The following is a 23,899-nucleotide window of genomic DNA, read 5'->3' as shown; positions in this document are numbered from 1 at the left end:
ATTTCACAGTAACAGAGGCTAATTGAGACATGAAAACTGAATGCAATACCTAACCCTAAAATGGAGTGAGAAAAAAAAAAAATGTGTCAGTGGACGAGACAGGAATTTGGAAGGTAAGTTACCCTATCAAAATAATTTTGCCGAACTGTGACTTGGCCATTTAATATCCCTATTAGGAATTGCATGCTTAAGAATTTAGAGGTAAAAGGCCGTGATACTTGTAACTTACCTTCAAATGGGTCAGGAAAAAAAAAACCGAAAAAACAAACAAAAACAAAAACAAAAGGCAAACACAGAGCACAATTATACATAGTAAAGCAAATGGAACAGTGTTATCAGTAGATTAACCTGAGTGGAAGGTATACAGCGGTTACTTGTTTCTTATTCTTCCAACTTTTCTATATTTTGAAATTATTTCTGAATTGGAAGTTATTTCCAAATACAAAGTTAAAAACTTAAACAAATATATGTGCCTTTATTATGTTGAAGCCCCAAATTTCTTACAGTTGAAAACATGTACACTAAGTAAAATGTCTGGCTGAGCTCCTCTAGGGTTTTGTACATTTCTGAAGTTTCCAATTTCTCCTGCAAACCTAACACATTTTTGTTGTACAAACCATACACCCTTCTGATCAAATCCTGGAAGAAAAAATATACATTTTATGGAAGCTGAGAAGTGAGGATGGGTATTCTCCAAGGAAGGATTTAACATCTGCAGAAACATCCATCCCTTCCTCATTAGCCCTATCAATGGCTCAATTCTTAGGGAAAAGAGGCAGTAAAAGGAAATGATCAGAGACCTCAAGAGAGCTCCGGGTTCTCATGGAGATGCACCAAGACGTAGCCAGTATTTTCCAGACAAATGAGCGTTCATGTCACTTGGTAAAATGCAAAGGAGCAGGACATGGACGTTTGCGCTAATCCATTTCATACATGGTTCCGTCTTTGCTGTGGTTGGTAGAGCGAAACTGAACCCGACCTAAATAAGGCTTCTTGTGGGATGTGCAGGTGGGGTGAATCCCATCTGCTGAGGAAAGAACGTACCTGGTCTCAGGCCCTTCCCTGCTCAGGCAGCAGGTTTCATGCCAGAGGCAGGGATGAACGTGCCCACAAATCAGAGAATCCTAAAGTTTTCCCAATTTCACTAACTGTGTAAAAGCCCAGAGAGAGACACGATTTGGAAAGAGGCTGAGACTCTCTCTGCAACACTTCCAGAAGTCAGATATTCCTACGCGGGCAGGGGTGGAGGCGGCGGGGGTGTGAAAATGGTGAAGAATGAGGCCCATCCGCAAACCCCGTCCCGCAGTCGCACAGCGACCTAAGAATCCGTTCAGATCCACTTAGAGCTAATCATTCCCGAGCAACGCAGGCTTTTTTCCAAGTGATGACCAACACTGATTCACTAGTGAAGTGCAATTACCTAATTAAAGTGATTGTTATTACTTGGCATTTTTACTTACGAGCTGAGAAGCGTGGTACTTACCAGCTAATTTTCCAGTAATTAAAACAGTGTCTTCAAATAGCCATATATTTGCTTGGCTTTGCGGGAACAGCGAAAGTGTAACTGATGAATATACTGTGGAATACAGCACAATTACAGTATTTTACTAAATGTGGGGGGAAACTAGGTAAATATTGTCTATTCCAGCAGTCCCTAAAAAGTGGAGGTGGGGGGGTCGGGAAACTGCAGAAACAAGGAAAAATAAATGTAAAGAATGATGGAGGGAGAAAATAGAGGATACAATAAAGTGAGGGAAAAAAGGTCAGGCATCGCTATTTTATTTTACTAATCCTATTTCCAGTAGTTCGTACCAAAGTGACTAATGATGTTCTCTAACCCCAGATATATACAGTCAGGTTAGATGCTTGAATAACCATGAAAACCCTCTGCTATTTTCTCTATATAACGGTTACTTGTTACTTCTTCCTAATGATTTAAAAAAATTCTGGCTCCACCATGCAAGGGTCTCTAAGCGAGCCCACATCCTCTGCTCATTTGCCTCCTAGACTCCCTGCATCAGGGCACGACGCTCCTCACCGCACAGCACGGTTTGCCAGACTCTGAGCTGGCAGAGCAGGAGAACAGCTGAACACGTAATGGAACAAATGATCCGCAGGCACCTATGGGCAGTGATGCAGGAGGGGCCAGGCCTGCCTGCGAGCGCAGACGCCCTCAGTAACTGATGGGACACGTGCAGAGGACCTGAAAGGTAACCACATTATTGCAAGATCCGGAGAAGCAGGAACAAAAGACAGTTTTATAAGCAGGAACAGACTCACTTTAAGTGAGTTCTCATTTGATAGCTCTCCCCTACCCAGTATCAATATTTGAAATTAATAGAAATAACATAATATCCCCAAATCAGTTAGGATAAAACAGATTTGCATGGGAATACTTTTCATGTTTTAAGATATTTCAAAGAGCTGTAAAGGGAATAGAAAAAAAGGATAAAACACAAAAAGATATGAATGAATATAAAATGAAATATACCTTTTTCCTACAATAGGAAAAGACTACCCGATGAAAGTGTAATTTCAATTCAGAATACATTAATAGACTAATTAATGGCTTTATTAAATCGGAGAAAATGTTAGGGGAGTGGCTTGGACCTTGAGATGATACAATTAGGGCACTAGTCTTTCAGTCACAGGTAGCGTAAAATGGGGGCAGTCCTGACAACTTAAGGTTATAAAACCTGAGGAGAATCTTCTGGACCTCAGTAAACCTTACATGTAGACTTCCTTTCCCTGACAGAATGTTTCTCATTATAAAAGGGATTAATAGCCGCTCGGGCAAAGTGGAGAAATGAAGAAGAAAGTGATGGTCATCACAATCCCAGCAGAGACAGTGACTATTAATAGTTCAGTATAATCTTCCTGGATTTTCTCCTGTGATTTTCTTAAAAACAGTACAATATTGTATACAGAATATTTTTACTCTGCTTTTTCACTTAAGGTAACATCACAAGCATTTCTGTCCCTCAGTAGAAACTTTTTCTAACATTTTCAAGGTCACATACTTTCTTTCTTGAAGTATCAAGACTTACTGAATCACTATACTAATATATACTTAGATTGTTTTCATTTTCCCTATTATTGCCAAAAATATCTGAATCAACACTCTTGTGTATGAATGCCTGTAGCTTCAGTTACTTGTCTCTCTGTTTTCAGGGCAGATTCCGAGCACTGGAACACTGGGCAAAGGTTATGAAGGTTCTGAGGACTTTGGACACACACATTTCAGTTGTTTTGCTGACGTCCACTCCCCCAGCCGCGTCTGAGAACGCTCATCACACCTCACTCTGTCGACACTGAGAAGACCCTTTTCCCAAACTCTTGTAGGGTGAAGAATCTAAGACGTGCGAGTGTCTTTGGTGTACAAATCTGAGACTATGAGTAAGATAAAACATTTTGCCATGTTTTGTGACAAATCATCAGTTCTTCTCATTTTGAAAACTGCCAGGTTGTAATTTTATCCACTTATCTTGTTTAGCCAGGGCCTCGGTGTCTTCTAACTAATTTACATGAATTATTAGCACATTAAGAATATTCGTCCTAGGGGCACCTGGGTGGCTCCATCGGTTAAGCGTCTGATTCTTGGTTTTGGCTCAGGTCATGATCGCAGGGTTGTGAGACTGAATCCTGTGTTGGGCTCTGTGCTCAATACAGAGTCTCCTTGAGAGTCTCTGCCCCTCCCTCTGACCCTCCCCCTCCTTGTGCTCTCTCTCTCGCTCACCCTCTCAAATCTTTAAAAAATATATTACTTTTTATTGTCTCATATTTTTCTATTTCTTGAGATATATGGCATATAATTTATTAGCTTCAGTTGTACAACATAATGATTCAATATTTGTATATATTGCAAAATGATGACCACAATGAGTTAACATCCACCACCACACAGAGTTACATCTTTCCCTGTGATGAGAACTTTGAAGATCTACTCTCAGCAACTTTCAAATATGCAATACAGTATTATTAACTATAGTCACCATGCTATATGGTACCTTTTTTAAAAATAGTGATATCTACTTTTTATGACCTCTTTCATTAATTTTAATTTTAAGCAGACCATCCTAATGAAAAAGAAAATCAGATAGTTTTTTAAAAAATTTTCTTCTATTTAATAGGATTTGATTTTCCACATTTGAACTCTATGAGCAATGTATTTGGAATATGAATCCAAATTCGCTTATTCCAGATAGTTAACCAAAACGTCCTAACACTACTTACTGAATATTCGGCCTTGTCTCACTGATTTATAATGGTACCTTATCATAGATTACATTTTCTTATGCATGCTAGTGTCTGATTTGTACCACAGTATCAGAGAGTTTTAATTGTGTAGGTACATAATGTTTTAGTTATTTGAAATGGCAAATTGCCTCCAATAAATATTCTTTTAAAATGATTTCCAGGTATTTTTATACATTTATTTTCTGAGGATTATTCTTCCAATTTTTCTAAAGATTTTATTTATTTATTTGACAGACAGAGATCACAAGCAGGCAGAGAGGCAGGCAGAGAGAGAGGAGGAAGCAGGCTCCCCGCTGAGCAGAGAGCCTGACGCAGGGCTCGATCCCAGGACCCTGAGATCATGACCTGAGCCAAAGGCAGAGGCTTAACCCACTGAGCCAGCCAGGTACCCCCATTTTTTAAAATTGTATTAAATCTATAAATCAGAAAGAACTGAAATCTTTACAATATTCAGACTTTCTAAAGAAATATAATGTTTTGCCATTTACCTAGGGTTTTAGTTTTCAGGTTTCTTTTTTTTTTTTTTTAAGGTCTATCAGTAACATTTGGTAGTTTTATTTTCCCTAATACATGGTTATTTAACACTTTTTCTTAGGTTTCCCTGCATATTTTGTTTGTCCTTGTTGTTCTGAGAGGGATTTCATTATTTTCCATAAATGCGGACTACTTCTGGTAGATATGAATATATACTGATTTGTACCAATGCTTATTCCACACTCAGTAATTCTGTCAAGTTCCATTAATTCCATTAATTTTAAACATTTTAAGATTCACGCTTTGTCATTTTTCCAGGGATATGATGATAACTGGAAATAGTAAATATTTTGATTCTTTCTTTTAATAGCTTGTCTCCTTCTCTGGTCTGTTGATATATTTTTGCTCTGATAAGAACTTCTATAATGTAAAATAATATGGACATCGGTGTTCACTTTCTTATTTTAGTAGAATCACCTCTTATTTTTTATAGTTAGTATGATTTTGAGATATTTACCATGTTGAGATCTTTGTGGTCCTAGTTTTTTAATGGACCTTGTTCTTAGTTAGGTACAGATGGTGAACTTATAAAATGCATTTCAGACAGTTTTTGATGTTATCATCTGGTAGTTCTAATGTGTTATGATATGTAAAATTAACAGAGTGACACATTTGATATCCTTATAATCCTGCAAAGAAGAAAAATGGTCTTCTCTGGTCTTAACAGAAAGCTGTATTTAAATAATGGTGAAATTCTTTTTTACTATTCTGTTAAGGATTTTTTTATTTAGAGTTGTAAGATTGGTCTATAGAGAAGTATTTGTGAGTGAGAAAGAGAGAGAGAGAGAGAGCGTGCACATATGAGAGCATTTAGTCTGCATTATCTTCGTCAGGTCTCCGAATTAAAGCTGCACTGGTTTTACAAAATTTTGATTTGGAGTACTTTTTTAAAATAGCCTTTGAATTAAGCTATTTTTACTCGGAACATTTTATCCATGGCTATTAGTCTACCTCATCTAAAATCAACAAAGTCATTTATAGTATCACAAAATTGTTTATTAGACTTTTTAAGATTAGGGCCATCAAATTTGATCTAGAACATTTTTATGATCTTTAAGATTTTATATATTTTTTCTTCTTTTACTTGCCTGTTTAGGTTTGCCGATGCATTCGTAATTTTATTTCAAGGAACCAGCATTTTGTCAATTAGCTCTTCTTTATATTTTTTAATTAACGTTCATCTACTTTCATCTTTATTTCCTTTTTCCCATTTACTTTTGGTTTCTTTCATTATTCTTCTAACTTTCATTTAGTGAATAATTGTGCTTGATTTATCTTTAAAAGAACTAAAGCATATAATGCCATGAAGTCACCTCAGACATATCCTTCTTCAGATTTGAGTTGTGATTTTTTGTATTTCATTTACGTGAATCTTGGTTTATCTAATTAATTTTTCATTTCTTTCTCATTCTAAACTTGCACAATGGTTCAAGAATTCAAATGTTTCCCACATGAAAGCAAATAAGTATGTAAATTCTAATAAGAACCATCACAATTAAAAGAAAGAAGACTGACGACCTAATGTGTCACACCTGCAATCCGCCGGACTTGCGTTCTGCTACCTGGTATGGCCTGTACTTTCCCAAATCCAGTTAGTCACACTAAGTCCTATCAATTCTTATTTTTTCCCCTCAGATTTATTGAGATATAATTCTCATGACTGTGTGAGTTTAAGGTGTGCGTGATGTTTTGATCTGGGTGTACACTGTGAAGTGATCGCGCAGTAATTACCAATTCTGTCCTCCGTCTGCCTCTGGTCCTGCCCTTCTTTTCACGCCCTCTCTGGCCTCAGGCTGTTCTTACCACCACCAGGAGCACAACCACAGCTTGGTAGCGAGGCTCCCAGAATGCATTTTAGCCCTGCTTTTGGCCTAAACATCATACACTGTTAAAGTAAGTTCAGTTTCCAGAACAATTACAGTTAAGGTACTGGAGAATCTGTAGTAACTGCCTTATTGTTCGGCACATAAATCTGACTTTCTGTCTCCTCTTTTAGAGCATCCTTTCCTCAACCGGCCCACACTGCTTCTGGCTCACCCACCAGGGCAGGCCAAGCCCCCCTCTAACCCCTGCAGATCAGGTTTGTACCTGAGCAGAGCTCTTGCTTCAAGCCTCTGTAGGAAAACTAAATAAGAGCAAGTTTTCTCCAAACTGGCACTCACTCCAACCTCTCTGTATTGACTTCACGTAGGCTCTTCTCATTTTCAGTTTACCAGAACAAGAGTCCCAAAGAAGAAAAAAACGAAAAACAAGCAAACAAAACCATTTACATTTAGTAAAGGCACAACACTGCGCATGTGCTTACTTGGCATTTTTCCCGTCTTCCAAGGCAGAGGTGTCAACACGTAGCCATCTTTGTAGGCAATAACGGTTAAGCTGAGCCCCAACGTGTAGGGCACTTTTATCAACACTGCGCCATTGTTCTTCGTGACTGTGGAGTTTGTCTTCGTGTAGTTTACAAACACTTCTACAACAGCTTGACTCAGGTCCTGCCGACTGATGATGTCATTCACCTGGACTTTCAGCATAAATACAGACACTGAAGGAGAAAAAAGCCAGAAATGGTAGCAGGTTAGACCCTGGAACGTATAAGATGCTATACTTTAAAATGTCATTCAAGATATGTGCATAACAGTACAAAACTGCTGGTAGAATCTGGAAACACATATGTGTGAGGTATAAAGAAAGAGGTATGAAAACATTCCAACAAGCTCATTATTCTTTCTAAAACTGAATAAATTTGAATTTATTGTTAATAAGACAGTATTCTAATTTCTTCTGCCAATAAAAAAAAGGAAAAGGAGGCAGCGGATAAGGGGAAGAGAGTGGTTCTCTCTTCAGAAAAACACATTTTTACTTGGCCTCCCTAATCCTAATGCTATCAATTAACGAACTGAAAATGTAGTCCGAGTTGCTGCAATGAAATGCAATCTCACCAAACTGAGTACATGGCTGGCTCCTTCATTTTGCTCTGCTGTCTGGAAAGCAAAGGATGTGTTTCAAATTACAAAATATCAAAACAACATCCTTAAAATATCAAAAAGTATTTCTGTTAAATGTATAACAAAGCACAGTAAGACAATACATTGAGGAAAATCAAAATTAACTTGTTTCCTAACTTAAACCTCCAGCTTTAAGATCTTGATGATATGTTCATGAATTTCCTAACGTTAATGTCTTGGTAAAAAAGAACTTGTATCACCATGGAAATGCCTTTGTAAAGCCTGTGTCACAACACCTTTGCCAAAGACGCCTTCTCTTGGAAGCACCATTCGTGGGCTTTGGAGTCAGTCAAGGTCAACCTCTGCCACTCCCTAGATATGTGACCTGGGGGAAGTTACTTCTCAAGTCCATTTGCTCATCTGTAAAATCAGGGGAACAGTAACTACTTTGAGGTAATAAAATGAAATCATACAGATAATGTGCTCAGGACAGTGGCGGCTGTCACTTAATATCATTATTAATAATAAAAATCATTACTCCGTAATTGGAGACTATTTCACAAACAGAGTCGTCAGTAAAAGTCCCTCAAGAGGGAGCACCTGGGTGGCTCAGTCAGTTAGCTGTTTGACTCGGTTCCCGCTCAGGTCATGATCCCAGCATCCCCAGATGGAGCCCCACATCAGGCTCCCTGCTCACCGAGGACTCTACTTAGGCCAGAGATTCTCTTTCTCTCTCTCTCTGTCCCCCACACCCGCACACATGCGCTCTCTCTCTCTAAAGTAAGTAAATACATCTTTGTAAACACATTGCCACAAAATAAGTCCTCATGAAGTATTTTTTTAAAGATATATTTAACCCTAACCCTAAGACCCATTTTACTCGAAATTTTTAGCAAGAACAGCATATCAGGTAAAAACCGTAGTCAACATTTGGTTGAGCTGCAATATCAATTACCAAATTATTGCTACACCTTATGTATTCTGACTTTATTAATAAAACTCGACTTCAAATTGCTTTTGGACCATAACAAAGACATTTTATTTATTTATTTATTTATTTTTAAAAAGATTTTATTTCTTTGATAGACAGAGATCACAAGCAGGCAGAGAGGCAGAGAGAGAGGAGGAAGCAGGCTCCCTGCCAAGCAGAGAGCCCGATGCGGGACTCGATCCCAGGACCCTGGGAACATGACCTGAGCCGAAGGCAGCGGCTCACCCCACTGAGCCTCCCAGGCGCCCCAACAAAGACATTTTAAATACGAACAGAACTGCTGCGGTAATCACCCAGTCCTAGGAAAGATACAACCTAGCAAGCTCGGAAAGAGCTCTGTCCTTCCAAGAATCTAAAACTGCAGTCGTTATCCAAACACTGTTCTATATACAGTCAGACACAAACGTTTCTCAGAGCATATTCCCTCTCATGTATGATAACAACACGTTAATACTATACATAGTAATCATAAGCACAAGAACTAAACTATGCTGAGGATTAATGAGCCAGGCATTGTGTCAATTTTTAAGTGCATCATTCCATTTACTCTTCAAAACCCTCATTACAGAAATATCACTGTTCTCATCATCATATATATTGGTAACTGTGGGTTAAAGAAATTTTCTAATTACTCATGGCCAACCCCCAGCCGATGGAGGAAACAGGACACAAACTTGGACCTTCTCTCCTCCAAGCTTGTGCTCTTAAGCCACTGACCTGACTCAGCTCTTAAAGCAACTTTAGCCAGAGTTTAGAGAGCAGAGATGGGGAGAAACAAATTGTATCCTGAACAATCATACCTTAAAATGAGGTTCCATCAGTCTGTCTAAAAGACCGTTAACTTCCAGGACAACAATCTCATATATATTTAAATATATATATGGAGAACAGAGATCACTGGTGTTTCTCCAGCACTCTGCTTTCTCAGCATTTTTAATAACAGGCAGCCTTGTGGGAGGTTAAATTCTTGGTGAATAGTCATTACTATCATTACTTTTAATAAATAAATTTAGGATTATCAGGTACTAAAAAGCGAACTAAGCCCTGGGCTTTGGCACCTACTGTTCCTCAAATTATTTAACTATTTCCCATCATTTTATAAGTTCACCCCATTACTCTAAAGTAAAAAAAGAAAAATCATGTTTGTAACATTTAAAATAAAAATATGAAGGACTGGGGATAAACATGTTCCTAATGCAAGCCTCGCATATATATTATCACACAAATCTCCACATACCTTTGTAACATATGCGATACCAAGTTCACTTTACCAGTGAAAAAAGAGGATTCAGACGGGTAATGTGGACTGCCCCGAAGGCTCACATGTATTAGGAGGCCTCGTCAGCCTTCAACGTTCCCATGAGTGATTCCAAAGCCACCTTTACACCATATAACAGGGAGTCTTGGGATCACACTACTAAAGTTAATTCAAGGAACATGATGCTGCAATTACTGAGAAATGCTTATAAAACATCAATTAAAAAGAAAAAAAAGGGTGCTCCCCAGCACACACACACATACTAAACTATGGCCTCAAACTCAAGTGGGAAATACAACGGGGGTAAAAAAATAAAAGGTTGTAACATATGTGACATGATGGCCACCTGCACCGAACGTCCTTGAATAGGTCCACCAGTACAATCAGCTATTTACTGTGGAGGACAAGCAGCTGCCTGTTCAAATAATCCCCCGAGCCTCCCAGCTCCTAATCCCCTAGATGAAACTGACTGCGCCGCGGACACAAAGCATCCAACTAACAGGGGCCAGAAAGACGCTGTCAGGACCTCACAATGTGGCTGAAGTTACACAGAGGCTAACGGTGCCCGCTCACCGAGCTTCCCCAAGTCTCCCGTGGCTGGTCCTACAGCCCTTCCTGGTCTGTGAGCTGAACCACGATCCTTCCCCAAAGGCCCTTATTCCCCGAAGCCGGAGTCAGACTGGTTGCTTGCTTCCAAAGCAAGCACCGTAAATGATCCGCGGCACAAGTGCAGACGCAGGATGTGTTATTTAATGCGCCACTCCGTCTTTTCTAAGAGAAGATGAACGGAAGGAAGGATGATGTTATGTACCAAAAATAGGATAAGACATATGAGAAGGAGATGGCACATAACTAAAAGGGCACACAATTCTCTCAAAATTTGATAAAGGGTCTTATTCCAATGAAATATACCTACAATGGTTCCTTCAACAGCATATTTAGGAATGGGAATTTTGATTAATTCATTTGCTCCAAAGATTAATTTCAGAAATTCTCAGAGCCCTTGATTAATAGACAAATTCCAATGTGCACTAAGATCTTGAGCTAAATTCATTAAAAAACCGCGTATTCCATCTGTTTCATCCTGTAAAAATACGGTTGCCAAAGTAAGACACACTAAAGCCTCCTGACATTCTGAAGCTGGGTTTGATTAATAAATGTTTTCTAAAACATTTTCTAATTCAGAATGGATTATTTTATTTTCCACATGTAATCATTATGTTAATGACTAAATTTGATGAGAAAGTGAATATCAAATTCAGGGAAAAAGTGACTTGCAAAGGTCAGACCTTGGCTATGTGCACTGTAGACCTCGTAGCGTCAGGACAGGATGTAACCCTGACCAGCAGCGTCCTCTCTAGCTCAAACTGGAAAAAAACGAATGCTGTTGGTGACACACACACACACACACCTAGCCCAGTGCCAGAAACTTTATACATGTTGTCCAGTGTCTTCCTAATTCCAACCTGCAAGACTTATCCCGTTTTAAGTCAAGGAAACTATGACTAAAATTGCACAAATTAAGAAGGGTAGAGGCAGGATCCACAGACTGGTTCATTTGACTCCAAGTTCTATCCATTCTACTCCCCACATCTCTCACTGAAAGGCTTTAGATGCGGTTTTCGGCATATTCCAAAGCTTCCTTATTTCCTTCTGGCCAGTGCAGAGAAGGAAGTGGTTGGTTTGCTGACCCTCTGAGTCTCTTCCCCCAGCCCTCTGCCTGGTTTGTCTGGTCCCAGCATAAACAGCAAAACCAGCACCAAGGAAAACAAAAACCCAAAGTCTCAGCTGGAGGCCTGCTCACTGCAATTAAAGGCGCATGAACAATACTTCTTCTTCCAAATAAAAGGAGAAGTGATCAAGACTTGCCTGCTGGTGACTTAAATAGGACATTTCCGACTTCCATGATGTCAACAGCTGATCGGCAAACAGGCCTAGCAACCAGAAGTTCCGCATACATATAATCTCCATAACAATACCCCTTACTAGTTCTCTCCTCCAACAAAAATACTTTGGCATTTAGATGGGGCAGATTCTGTGATTAAATATATAATTTTCAACCACAGGTGCTTTTGCCTCCATAATCTGTCTACCCTTCTCCACTGCATTTTTCAGCTTTCCATGCACTTGGTATTTTCTCTGTCACTTAATTATAATCATTATGTCTTGCCCACATAATCTTCTTTTCAATATGTCACCATTAGTTTAAAAATGGTTCAATATCAAATGATTTCAACTGAGCTCTCAGAAAACACATAATCTGAATGTTGAGAGAAACAAAAACAAAATACACATCAATGAGCATGGTCCTGAGGTTGCTGGGGGAAATTTTAACTATCACATGATTACAAGCATTGTTCAGTAGTGAGAGTCACTAAAATTCAAAAGACTAATCTACACAGAAAGGCTCCTGAAAAAGCATGTTAGAACGAACACTGTATTACGGTTTTGCTATAGGATAGAGACAGGTAACTCAAAGCCTAGGAAGGGTGTTAGAAAAAAGTAAAGCTAGCCATTTGTGTGGCTGTCGTCTAGAACTTGAAGTGGGACGGGCTGATAAATTATAGCCCCACTTCTTTTCAAGAGCACTTGACATCACCTTCTTATGTTGTTACCATGCTGTAGGTTATAACTGTGCCCAAAGAGAAGCCACCTTATTTTCAGATTTCTCCAGTACAAAAACCAGCCTACTTCTTTTTCCATTATATTTCAAGCATCTACAATCATTTCATTTAACATACAACAATCTTTTTTCTCTAGGAATATAATGCTTAAAACATGCTAGGTTTATAAAGCTTTTATAGACAGATCAGAGATCAAATTGTTCTATACAACACTCTAACAATAAAATTTTAAAACTTTATTGAGGTTTATGCATTCTAATGAGAACCAGACTAAAAATGAAGAGCATAAAAATAAGAGTGGAATGAAATGGTTGGGAAGGATTAGAAATATTCTAATTTCTACATGGGAGCCTGGGTGGCTCAGTCAGTTACACATCTGCCTTCAGCTCAGGTCACGATCTTAGGGTCCTGGGAATGAGCCCCATGGCTCTGCTTCTCCCTCTCCTACTGTTCCTCCCCTACCCCGCTTGCATGTTCTCTGTCTCAAATAAATAAATAAAATCTTTTTTTTTTTTTTAAGAAAAATTCACCTACATTACTACACCCATCAAATGTTTATTGACTGTCCACTTCGGGCCAGATCTGCTCTAGCAGGTATTGGAAATACAAACATAAAGACAACACAATCTTGCTTTGAGGATTAATTTAAAATCTATGTATACAACAATTCCTATAACAAGTATCCACCTGTTAGAGAGATATTGGAACTACCTAAATGCACAACAGTGGATGAACAGATAAAGAAAATGTATATACATACAATGGGCTATTGCTGGACCTTAAAAGAAGGAAATCCTGCCATTTTCTACAGTATAGATGGACCTGGAGGACATTATGCTAAGTGAAATAAACCTGACACAGAAACATACATAATGTTATGATTATATGTTATATGTGGCATCCAGAATAACCAAATTCATAGAAGCAGAGAGTAGAATGGTGATGGCCAGGACTGAGGGGAGAGATAGGTGAGGGCCAAAGTGTGCTAAGTTTCAGTCACATAAGAGAAATAAGTTCTGACGACCCACTATGCCGCATAGTGCCTACTGCTAATAATACTGCACTACATAGTTAAAATTTGCTGAAGGGTAAATCTTTAAGTGTTCTTACCACAAAAGAGAATGGATGATGATGATAAAAATAATAATAGTAAGAATAATAGGGGTGGGAGGAAACTTTGCAAGGTGACCAATGTGCCTCTGGCCTCGATGGTGGTGATGGTTTCATGGGTACACTCCAAACTTATGGAGTGCGTATGTATTAAGTATATGTAGCTTTTCACCTGTCAATCATACCTTGATAAATAGTTTTTAAAATATCCAAAAAATGTGAATTTAATATTTACTTTGGAATCAATTCCCACTATCATTTTTTGAACAGGGAGAATGTCAACATTTTTAGTTTAGATCACCAGAGCACCTACCCATTCATTCTCTCCTGTTTTCCATAATCTGACTTTTTGGGCCATTACAATGGAGACTTTGTGGTGAGAACCCAAAAGATGACAAACTTCTGGCTATGACCCAAATCAGGTTTTATTCATTCTTTGCCATTTTCATACACGACATCTAGTCACAGAAGTCACAATTTAGAGCTAGCTATACAAATATCTTGTAATGTAAACATACAAAAATCTTGTAAAAAGAAAAATCTGGTCCCAAATTTAAATGTCTGCGTATTTAAAAACTTTAGTAGAGACATAACAATCATGGTTTCACTAAAGAGAATATAAATTAACTCCCAATTCTTTAGTCTGGCATTCAAAATCTAAGATCTGGCTACCACCCTGCTTTCTAGACTCATCTGTTCGGGGACTGACAACCTGCAGCCCACGGCCGAATCTGACCCACCACGGATTGCTGTAAATGAGGTTTTATCGTCATCCTGCCACAGCACGCGCGTACGTACGGCCTGTGGCTGCTTTTGCCATAAAACAACAGAGCTGACAGCTGCATCAGAAGCCATATGGCCTGCAAAGTAAACAGTTACTATCTGGCACTTTTCCACAAAAAGTTTGCTGATTCCTGCTCTGTGGTGTCACGTATATGGGTCTAAGGTCACTATTCGAGACTGACCCACTTCCCTGCGACATAATTCACTTCTTTCATCTGAAAATCTACCCTCTTTTTTTCATCTCTACCCATCAAAATCCTACTCCGTTCTTTAAAGTTTAGCTCAAATGAATTTGGCCTTACTTCTGTCAGACGGGACCTTCTCTTCTGTACCTACTAGTCTAACGGCACATGATGCGTTCTGGTCCATGTTGTGCTTTCTGTTTGTTTTCTCTGTGATAGTAAGTTTCTTCACAGCCAGTGTTGTTCCATACTCGGCCTTGTGTTCTGCCGGAGTCTAGTAAGGGGTTCAGAATATGTATTCTAGACGAGCGCGACAAGGGTCAGGAAGAAAAGTGGGAAGAAGAGTAGGAGAAAGAAGAGAAGTGAAAGGGGAGAGAGAGAGGAGGAGGACAGAGAAAATCGGAAGTGGCTAAAGAATGACTGACTGTAGGATTCCCACAGAGGCCACCTGAAGTTACAGCCGGCTTTCCAGCTCCGGGATCGGGTACAATCTTGAGTTTAATCCCACAGTTATCAGTGAGAAATATATTACTGCAACGATAACAACAAATAAATATTAAGATTCCTTTTCCTTTCAGAAATTAATACATTTTCTTCTTTTTCATAACAATATTTAACTTGGAAATTTTAACTACAGAATAATGTATAAGTAGCAAAACTTGCTAAATAAATATAATGCAACTGTATTACAGGAAAGATTAAATTTAAAAGTTTTACTTTTACTATTACAAAACAATACCAGCACAGTTCTACAACTCTTTCTCCTAGGGTGCCAGCACAATTTCACTATTTTAACTAGAAGGAGGGTTGGAAGTATAGAAAAAAACCAAGGACAACAGAGAAGCTGGTAAGGAGAAAGAACCACATTATTCACATTCAATAAAGCAGAGTGGAAAGGGTGGCGACAGTTCAATCTCTACGGCACTTCCAATACAGACACATAGCCTTCTTCTTCCAAAGGAACAAAAGAATCTGCTGAATTAAAGACGAAAAGCAACCAAAGCTCACTAAAATAGAAAAGCTGCCTTTTCATTGCTTAAGTACCAGATTGGATCCAAAATTCTTACTGGCTCTAGAATTAACAAGAACAACAACAAAAAAACTGTTCCTGTTTGAAGCAGAAACAAATTGATTTGCAGTAAGTTAATACGACAGAGAAAATGTCAAATCAAAGAAGAAACCAAAGAAATAAAATAAGGACATTATCTCCAAAGGTGAAACATGTTACAAAGCAAATAAAATACGCATTTTCTCCATTATGACCAGAGGCTTAATGAGTAGGATTCTCCAAAACTAGTGACATGGATAACATAAAAGGAATCCTTCTAACTTAAGCATCAGCACATAGTAGGAGCGCCCGGGTGACTCAGTGGGTTAAGTGTCTGACTCATGCTATCAGCTCAGGTCTTGATCTCAGGGTTGTGATTTCAAGCCCACGTTGGGCTCCTCGCTGGGGAGCCTACTTAAAAAGCAAAAATAAGCACATTGCAAACGATTCAACAGGGGACAAGTGAGAGGTCTGGGCCATTAGCACTTGGACTCAGTTCCTTCTTGCCCACCCAAAAGTTATATTCCTCGATGGAAGCAGAACAGACTGACTCTAGCTCCTAAAACACGTCATCCAAGCTCACTCCAGAGTCATTTCCCATCCTGACTTTCATCTCTCCTTCCCAGTTTTTCATCCTGCCTCATAATCACAGACAATTTCTCCTTCACTCACTCACAAATTCACTTAACTTCCATTATAAACGATGCTATGCATGGCGGCATTAACGTGGAGCAACAGAAGATCCTAGAGCCCAGAGAGGAAACGTGAAGGATCAGGTTTTCACTTGCTTGAAAAAGCACCGGTCCCGGCTGCCACAAAAGTATTGGGCGCCTAACTCAGACGAAGGTAGAGGAAAGGGCTTGACAGGCTGAAGGGCATGGCCCCCATTGCCCCAGGCATATACAGTAACATTCATCAGTAACACAGTGAACATTCCAAGGGGCGCATTCCTAGGGTCTAGCCAAGAAGCAGTTGTCCAGGCCCCACTGGACACATGCAAGTACCGAGCAACCCAATCGGTCATGTCAACACTCTTCCCACACCCCGCGTTGCCGTAATCCCTTCTTAACTTACTATTACTATTACTAACTTAACTTAACTTAACTTACTCATTATGTTCATTTTCTGTTTCCCCTACTAGACTGTTAGCTTTATGAGCTCATGGACTTTTTTGTCTTATTTACTCCTGTATCCTCAAATAACAATCCTGGGTTTTGAATGAATCACTGAATTAGTGGCTGAGTGCCTCACACTGACACCAGTAAGACAGACCCCCAGCCCAGGAGTTAGTGATTGCAAGGAGAGATGCAAATGCGTGAAATGAGGCAGATGAGCCCTGAAGTAGAGGCGGGACAAGGACACGTGCAAGCCACCATTTCTGCCCACAGACGATGTGTAAGTTACATACCTTAAGCTAAGTGCAAATTCTTTGAGTCTTTACCACTTCTTCCTTCAGTTACTTCTTTCAACAGATGCATTCATTCTTTTAACATTGACAAAGAACTTCAAGAAACAAGATCGGAGCAACCATGTTGCTTTTCTTTAGGAAAACAATTACAGGGGTACCTGAGCAGCTCAGTTGGTTAAGCACCTGCCTCTTGATCTCAGCTCAGTCTATGACCTCTGGGTCTTGAGATCAAGCCACGCATTGGGCTCCACACTCTGGGGGAGTCTACTTCAAGATTCTCTTTCTCTCTCTGCCTCTCCCCTACCCCCGCTCATAATCTCTCTTTTTCTCTCTCAAATAAATCTTAAAAAGAAAAAAAGATAAAGAAAAGCAATTATACCAATTATTACTCAACTTCAAGTAATTTGTTGAATAGTACTCTAGTATAGCACCAAGAAACAAAAATTGAAGTTGGAAATAAAAATGGAAACAAATAATAGAGCTGAAAACAAAAAGACTACTATAAGGGAAAAAGCCCCATTTGGAAAAACAACTAAAGAACATTTTTTTAAAATTTTATTTATTTATTTATTTATTTGACAGAGAGAGATCACAGTAGACAGAGAGGCAGGCAGAGAGAGAGAGAGGAGGAAGCAGGCTCCCTGCTGAGCAGAGAGCCCGACGCGGGACTTGATCCCAGGACCCCGAGATCATGACCTGAGCAGCTTAACCCACTGAGCCACCCAGGCGCCCCAAGAACATTTTTAATATAAAGGTTTTATGAACTCTATTTCACAAAGGCTTATGTTCCTTAATAAAATGCTATTAAAAGGAAAAGCCATTAGGAATCTTTGACTAGTTCATGTTTTCCCCTGGGTGTCTCAAACACACGGATGACGGTACACGGGAGAAACAAGAAGAGCTGTAGAGAACCTTCACTCTTCCCTCTCGTGAACCTAACAATGAAAACTGGGCTAGAGGTCATTGATTATTAGGTCACTGCCTGTAGGTATTCAACTGCTAAGCCTAGGCATACATTCCAAGAGAAGAGATTAGTCACACTCTCTCTAGCTAGGGTACAACACCCTGTTGGGGATGATTCAAGTGTGTTACTTCATTTGGAGAGTTCTACAGTCTCCTTCACAGTTCTTAAGTATTCTCAATCAGTATAATTTATGAGGTCTAAAGAGGACTGTGTCATCCAGGCCAAAAGGAGAATCAAGAGGGATTTAGCATACCAAAGCAAAAATATCCCCCAAAAATTATGCCCCAGAAATATTTCCCACCAAGTGTCTAGAAAGGATGTAACATCTCCGAGCAGCAAGGACTGTAGAGTGTGAGTACTATTTGGAGCTGCATAATTCTAAGCCAGGGGACCTGGAGTTAGAGAACTCACTGCTGAAGTCCACGTTAGCTCATTTCTCTAGACTGGCCTTTCCGGTAGGTCACCTGTCTGTACCAACTGGGACGGCCAGCAACCTCCACCTCCTGCCAGGAGAACTATCTAGCACCTCCCAAAGACCAGCATCTCTGCAGCTCATGTAACAGGACAGCCCATTATTTATCCTGCAGCAGGGAAGTTTCCTTTACCATTGTTTATAAGACGAATTCAAATTTTAAAGACAACTCAGAATCAAAGAATACGGTACTGCAAAGTATTATTAATACAGCACCTTGAATCTAGTTAAGCACTTTTTCTTAAGTACCTATTTTTACCATGTCTGAATGCTGCAAAGAAATAGAGCGACTAATCTCTCCTCTTGGAATGTATGCCTAGGCTTAGCAGTTGAATACCTAAAGCAAATGACGGAAGTGATGAATATTTAGTAAACAAATCTTCTGTAATACCTAAAACAGAAAAACATAAAAGCCTGAGATTCGGGGCCCCAGTTCCCACGCTGTGCTCAAAGCCACCAAAGAGGATATAAATTCACAGGGGTAAATTTTCAAGCAGGTACAATGATAACATCTGTTGGCCACCACAAAAGCTGGGTTGAGTCCCTAATTCAGGGTACCGGCCTCAAATCAATGACATTAACCTCATTGTGAAGGTGGGTGTTCAGTGGCTGCTCTGACAAAAAGTAAATATTGTTTGACAATGATTATCAAAGGGAAAATGGAGGCCGCAGCGTTCAGTCTCTTTCTGAGGGCTGAGAAGTTGTGTCCTAACAAGTTACAGCCCATTTAGTAATTAGCAAGTAGGCATTATTTTTTTCAAATGACTACTAAGTTGTTAGGTCACACACTCACACGAATTACTGAGACGCTAAAGGTCTGTGAGCCAAGAAAGTTTCGGAGCCTCTGTATCTGTTTGCTACACAATTTTATTAAGTACCTACTATGTGCAAGGTCTGTGCCAGTCACTGTGAGAAATACAAGGACATGAGTTGCCTTCAAAAATGCACATGAAAGAGTCAAATGGGAAGAGAGATGGTACTGAGAAGAGAGCATGTAAAGTGCTTGAGCTCAGAAGTATAGGGTTAAATTCCTCTGGTTAACAATGTTAAGAAATGGTCCTATGTGAATTCTGAGTTTGCATCTTTCCACGGTGTGCCTGATCACATTACTGTCTTAGTATAAATATTCCAGGAAACAACTGCTTTCCAAAAGCACACGTGTTGTAAACACATACGCGTCTATTTAACTCTTCTGAACGCATGACGAATTGCTTGAATGAACAAATAAGTGAAAAATATTAAATGAACCTCTTACAAACCTCAAGATCATCCGTTTGTATAATGCGTTACTCTTGCTACCTTTCCCGGTACACTCAACTCCCTCGGCCTAGGACAGTGGTTCTCAGCCCTGTGTGAACATTAACATCGTCTGGGGATCTTTCCCTATCTTCCAGCCCCCACTCCAGGCCAATTAAGTCACAATCACTGCAGATGCGGTCCAGGGAATCACATTTTTAAAAGGTCCCAGATGAGTCTAACGCACAGCCAAGGTTCAGAACCACTGACCTAGGGTAAAAAATAAGCATATCCCAGAGGGAGAGAGGTATGACCTAATGCCATCCTCTTCAGTTCAATCATTCCGTTTCTTTTACTATAAAAGGATATAAATGACTTCCTGTGCCTGGCAGTGGGCGCGTCCATTCAGTCCCAAGCTTGCCCGCTGGCCCTCGCTGCACCCCAGGCAACCGGGGAACGGGGAATGGGGTGGGGGACGGGGACCCACCAGAGGTGCGCAATTCTAGATGCGGTCGTGAGACACCTGACCTTGCTGGCTGCAGCTCCTCGGAACTACGGCTTACTACTAAACAATATCTGTTGTCTCCACAGCATTTAGCTCCGTGCCTCACACTTCAAAGTGCTCGGCTTCACTCGCTCTTTTTCATTAGTTTTTTTTTAATGTTGTATTTAGAAAATACAGAAAAAGCAGAGGAGAATAAAAGTTATTTCCTAATTCAATTTCTCAGAAGTCACTTGGATTTCATTCAGTAGTTTGAAAAGCATACTGAAAAACCCCAGATTTGCAACATTAAGATTATATTGTGTGTATGTGTGTAAACACGTCTGTGGTTACCTAAGTGTGAAGTACGGTGTGGAGGAAACTCACGAAATTAATATTGACCGTTCTCTTGACTGTGTCCGCTGGGTCACGGGGGAGTGGGTACCCGTTCACTTGCTACGGTGCGCGATGTGACTTACTACACTGAGCTTGCACTTAGAGGTAGGAAAAAATAAAGAAAAGAGACTAGTAAAGGACGTTATGAGCTGTGTTCTTCACTTAAGATTCTATTGTGATCATGTATCCATGGAATTAAACCTTTTTTGAAATTACCACCTTTTCCTTATTGAACATTCTACTGGTTACTATTTGTTTAACTTTCTCCTATTGGTGTATGCTTAGTCGTTTCTATGTTTCACATTTGCAAACGATGTTTTAATTACAAATCCATGTACATACACGTTCCTCTGGGTTCTCCACTATTTCCTTAGGAGGAGAAATAATAGGTCAAAAAGTACGAACTGTTTAAAGCTTCTTGATTTGTATTCCTAAAATGCTTTCCGGGGAGTGCTACCAATTTCTCCAGTAAACAGGAGAGCATTCATGTTTTATTTTACGGCAGTCACTCTATCAACATGACTGCTCCCCCTCCCCAGGGAGTTAACGTGAAAAACAATGTTCAGTAAAGTTTCAAAACCATTCTAATTTCCTTTAAGTTTACCTTCTATTCCCAACATTATTAGTTGCCTTGTTTTATTTTTTCTTCCTGCCTCTTGAAGGGGTGAGAGCGTCTCCTGTGAAGAAAATGAGTGCAGAGACAACATGCTTACAAAGAACAGTAGGAGGGGCGCCCGGGTGGCTCAGTGGGTTAGGCCTCTGCCTTCGGCTCAGGCCATGATCTCAGGGTCCCGGGATCGAGTCCCACATCGGGCTCTCTGCTTGGCGGGGAGCCTGCCTCCTCCACTCTCTCTGCCTGCTTGTGATCTCTCTGTCCGTCAAATAAACAAAGAACAGCAGGAGCCCAGCACATGTACGCTTGCTCGGGGCTGCACTCGTGAACTCACAGAAAAATCAAGTGGAAAGGATTTAAGAACACATCCATTTTCTCTTTTACGGAGGCTTTCTTCTCTGGTTCTTTCTACATGCAAAGTATGTTTAAATCAATAAGGAGAAAATGGAATTTATTTAGAACCTTCCAGACACAGGCTTCAGCATGTCTTCAGAAAGGGTTTGAAACCATCGGTCGGCATCTCATTAGAGCAGACGAGACCCACCCTGTGCGAGAATGGGCTAGATGCGGACACAGCGAGTCCCAGCGCTTTCTCTGCGCGTCTCTGCTCCCGTAGTGCGACGAAGCCTTCTCCCTGTCAGCAGACATCTGAAAGGAATTCTGACCAGTAAAGAGAAATTCAGGGGCCGCAGGAGCTGAGAGCACTGACACAGCATTAACTCTGCGACACGTACAAGACGCAGCTCGTATTAGCAGATAACTGATGTGTTGGCAGACCGGGAAACTGCCAGCAAAATGGATCATTCATTACTTTTGAGGTGGGAAAGTAACATGAAATTGAAAGGTCTTAAAAGACAAAACAGGTAGGACAATGCATAGAAGCATGCATTTTGTATGAAAAAGAGGTCCATAGATAGCACTGCAGGTTTTTCAAAACTTCAGATATCAATTAAATTCACACGAGTAAACACTCACTGAATACTGACCAGGCATCAGGTAAGGTGCCAGGTCCAGAGGGAGCATGTGCAGAAACTGTGCTAAATTTTCATGTATGTTGTTGTTATATTTAATACGACCCGGTTTCAAGTCTGAAGTAGTTGACAATCCAGTAGGAAAGGCATACAAAATTATGAACAAAATATTATGGGTATGCAGAAAAGGAAAATATGAATTCTAAATGACAATGTTTTCAAGTAAGAATTAATTGAGGCTGAACTTGAAGGAAGGAATAAATTTTAAAGTATGGGGTTGGAGTATGAACATGTAAGGAAGGAGGAAGAGATGAGAAAGGGCACCAGAGTTGGAAAAAAAAAAAAAGAAAGTAAATAAATGCAATGTTAAGGGAATGACAGTCAGTTGTAGCAAGAGGAGAGGAGTCTGAAAACAGTGGGAGGTGACGGGATCTCCTTCCACTGTTTATGCAACGTGACAAGACTCTTCTTGTGAGGAGTGGACCATCTCACTGGGAGCCATCTGTAAAATGGACCTGGACAGTAAGAAACTGAAGGTAGCTACTGAAATAGTTTAGGATCAAGTAAAGGAAGTCAGAATTAGAGCAGAAGTATAAAGAAGGGTCAGAAGCAAAAGCATCAGGTGGCAACTGATACAATTTTGAAATTGAGACCAACTTAAAATGATGGGAAATTTTTGAGCCTCAATGACGAAGAGAACGAAATCATATTCTTTTATTTAACAATGACTGAGTATCTGACACTTGTCGATCAAGGTGATAAGCACTGATGTTTAGGCAAACAGAACAAGATCTTGGCCGGACGCCAGGGAGTCTAGCCTCCTCTGGTGGGAGGCTGCAGATGGGCTGAGGGCCGTTTCAGCTGAGAGCCCCAAGTGCTCCAATACATCAAATGCTATGGGAACACAGAGCAGGGACACCAAGCCGCACCTGGAGGGTTCAGAATGGCTCCTGACAGAGGTGAAAGTTAAGCGGATACCAGAGAGCTCCTCTCACCTTAACAACAGAACCTCTGCAGACAGGAGAAAATTCTAGGTGGACTGAGCCAAAATGCCAGGTCCTAAGCCGGCAGAGGGCAGGAACTACAGACGAGAGAGCACCGAATGGAAGGGTAAAGGAGACAGAGAAGAAAGAATGGCATTTGAACAAAAGCACACATTAATACTAGACTCATCTGCTGTTCTGGAAAGAAACATAAATTAAATAAACTTTCAAATCTGCCCATCCCGGTCATTAGCAGAAAACTCCACTGAAGAGATTTCCCCTCTTTACACCAGAGCCTGCGATTTCTTAACCCTTTTGACTGTCTGATAGATCTATGACTTCTCTTCACCTCCACAACCCCCAACTACAGATACACAAATGCAAGTACACATAAATATGTAAATATGCATGAAATTTCAGTGAGCTCAAAGATTCCCATAACCTAAGTTTCTAAACACTGCTGAGGACATCAGCATGTTCCCAGCTCCACATAAAAATGACTGTTGTAGGGGCACTTGGGAGGCTCAGGCAGTTGAACGTCTGGCTCTTGTTTTCAGCTCAAGGTCATGATCTTGAGATTTGAGGTCAAGCCCTGAGTTGGGCTCCAGACTCGGCAGGGAGTCTGCTTGAGTTTCTCTTCCTTTCC

The 23,899-nt window shown here is 40.2% G+C and overlaps 1 protein-coding gene across 1 annotated transcript in view; it reads right to left on the bottom strand.

Annotated features, from left to right (window-relative positions):
* Positions 1 to 23,899, bottom strand: part of LOC111144958 (family with sequence similarity 171 member B) — a 61,047-nt gene that overhangs the window by 15,287 nt on the left and 21,861 nt on the right. Inside the window, exons 2-3 of the mRNA XM_022499594.1 lie at positions 7,097 to 7,330; positions 1,484 to 1,576 (exon numbers count right to left, since the gene is read on the bottom strand). Coding sequence (XP_022355302.1) covers positions 1,484 to 1,576; positions 7,097 to 7,330 — 327 coding nt within the window. The remainder of the gene's footprint in view (positions 1 to 1,483; positions 1,577 to 7,096; positions 7,331 to 23,899) is intronic.

This window comes from Enhydra lutris, unplaced genomic scaffold (genome assembly GCF_002288905.1).
Source record: "Enhydra lutris kenyoni isolate GAN:26980312 unplaced genomic scaffold, ASM228890v2 scaffoldscaffold1, whole genome shotgun sequence".
In the NCBI taxonomy this organism is placed as follows: domain Eukaryota; kingdom Metazoa; phylum Chordata; class Mammalia; order Carnivora; family Mustelidae; genus Enhydra; species Enhydra lutris.
The sequence above is the reverse complement of the archived record's forward strand: the minus strand, read 5'-3'. Positions and strand labels throughout refer to the sequence as shown.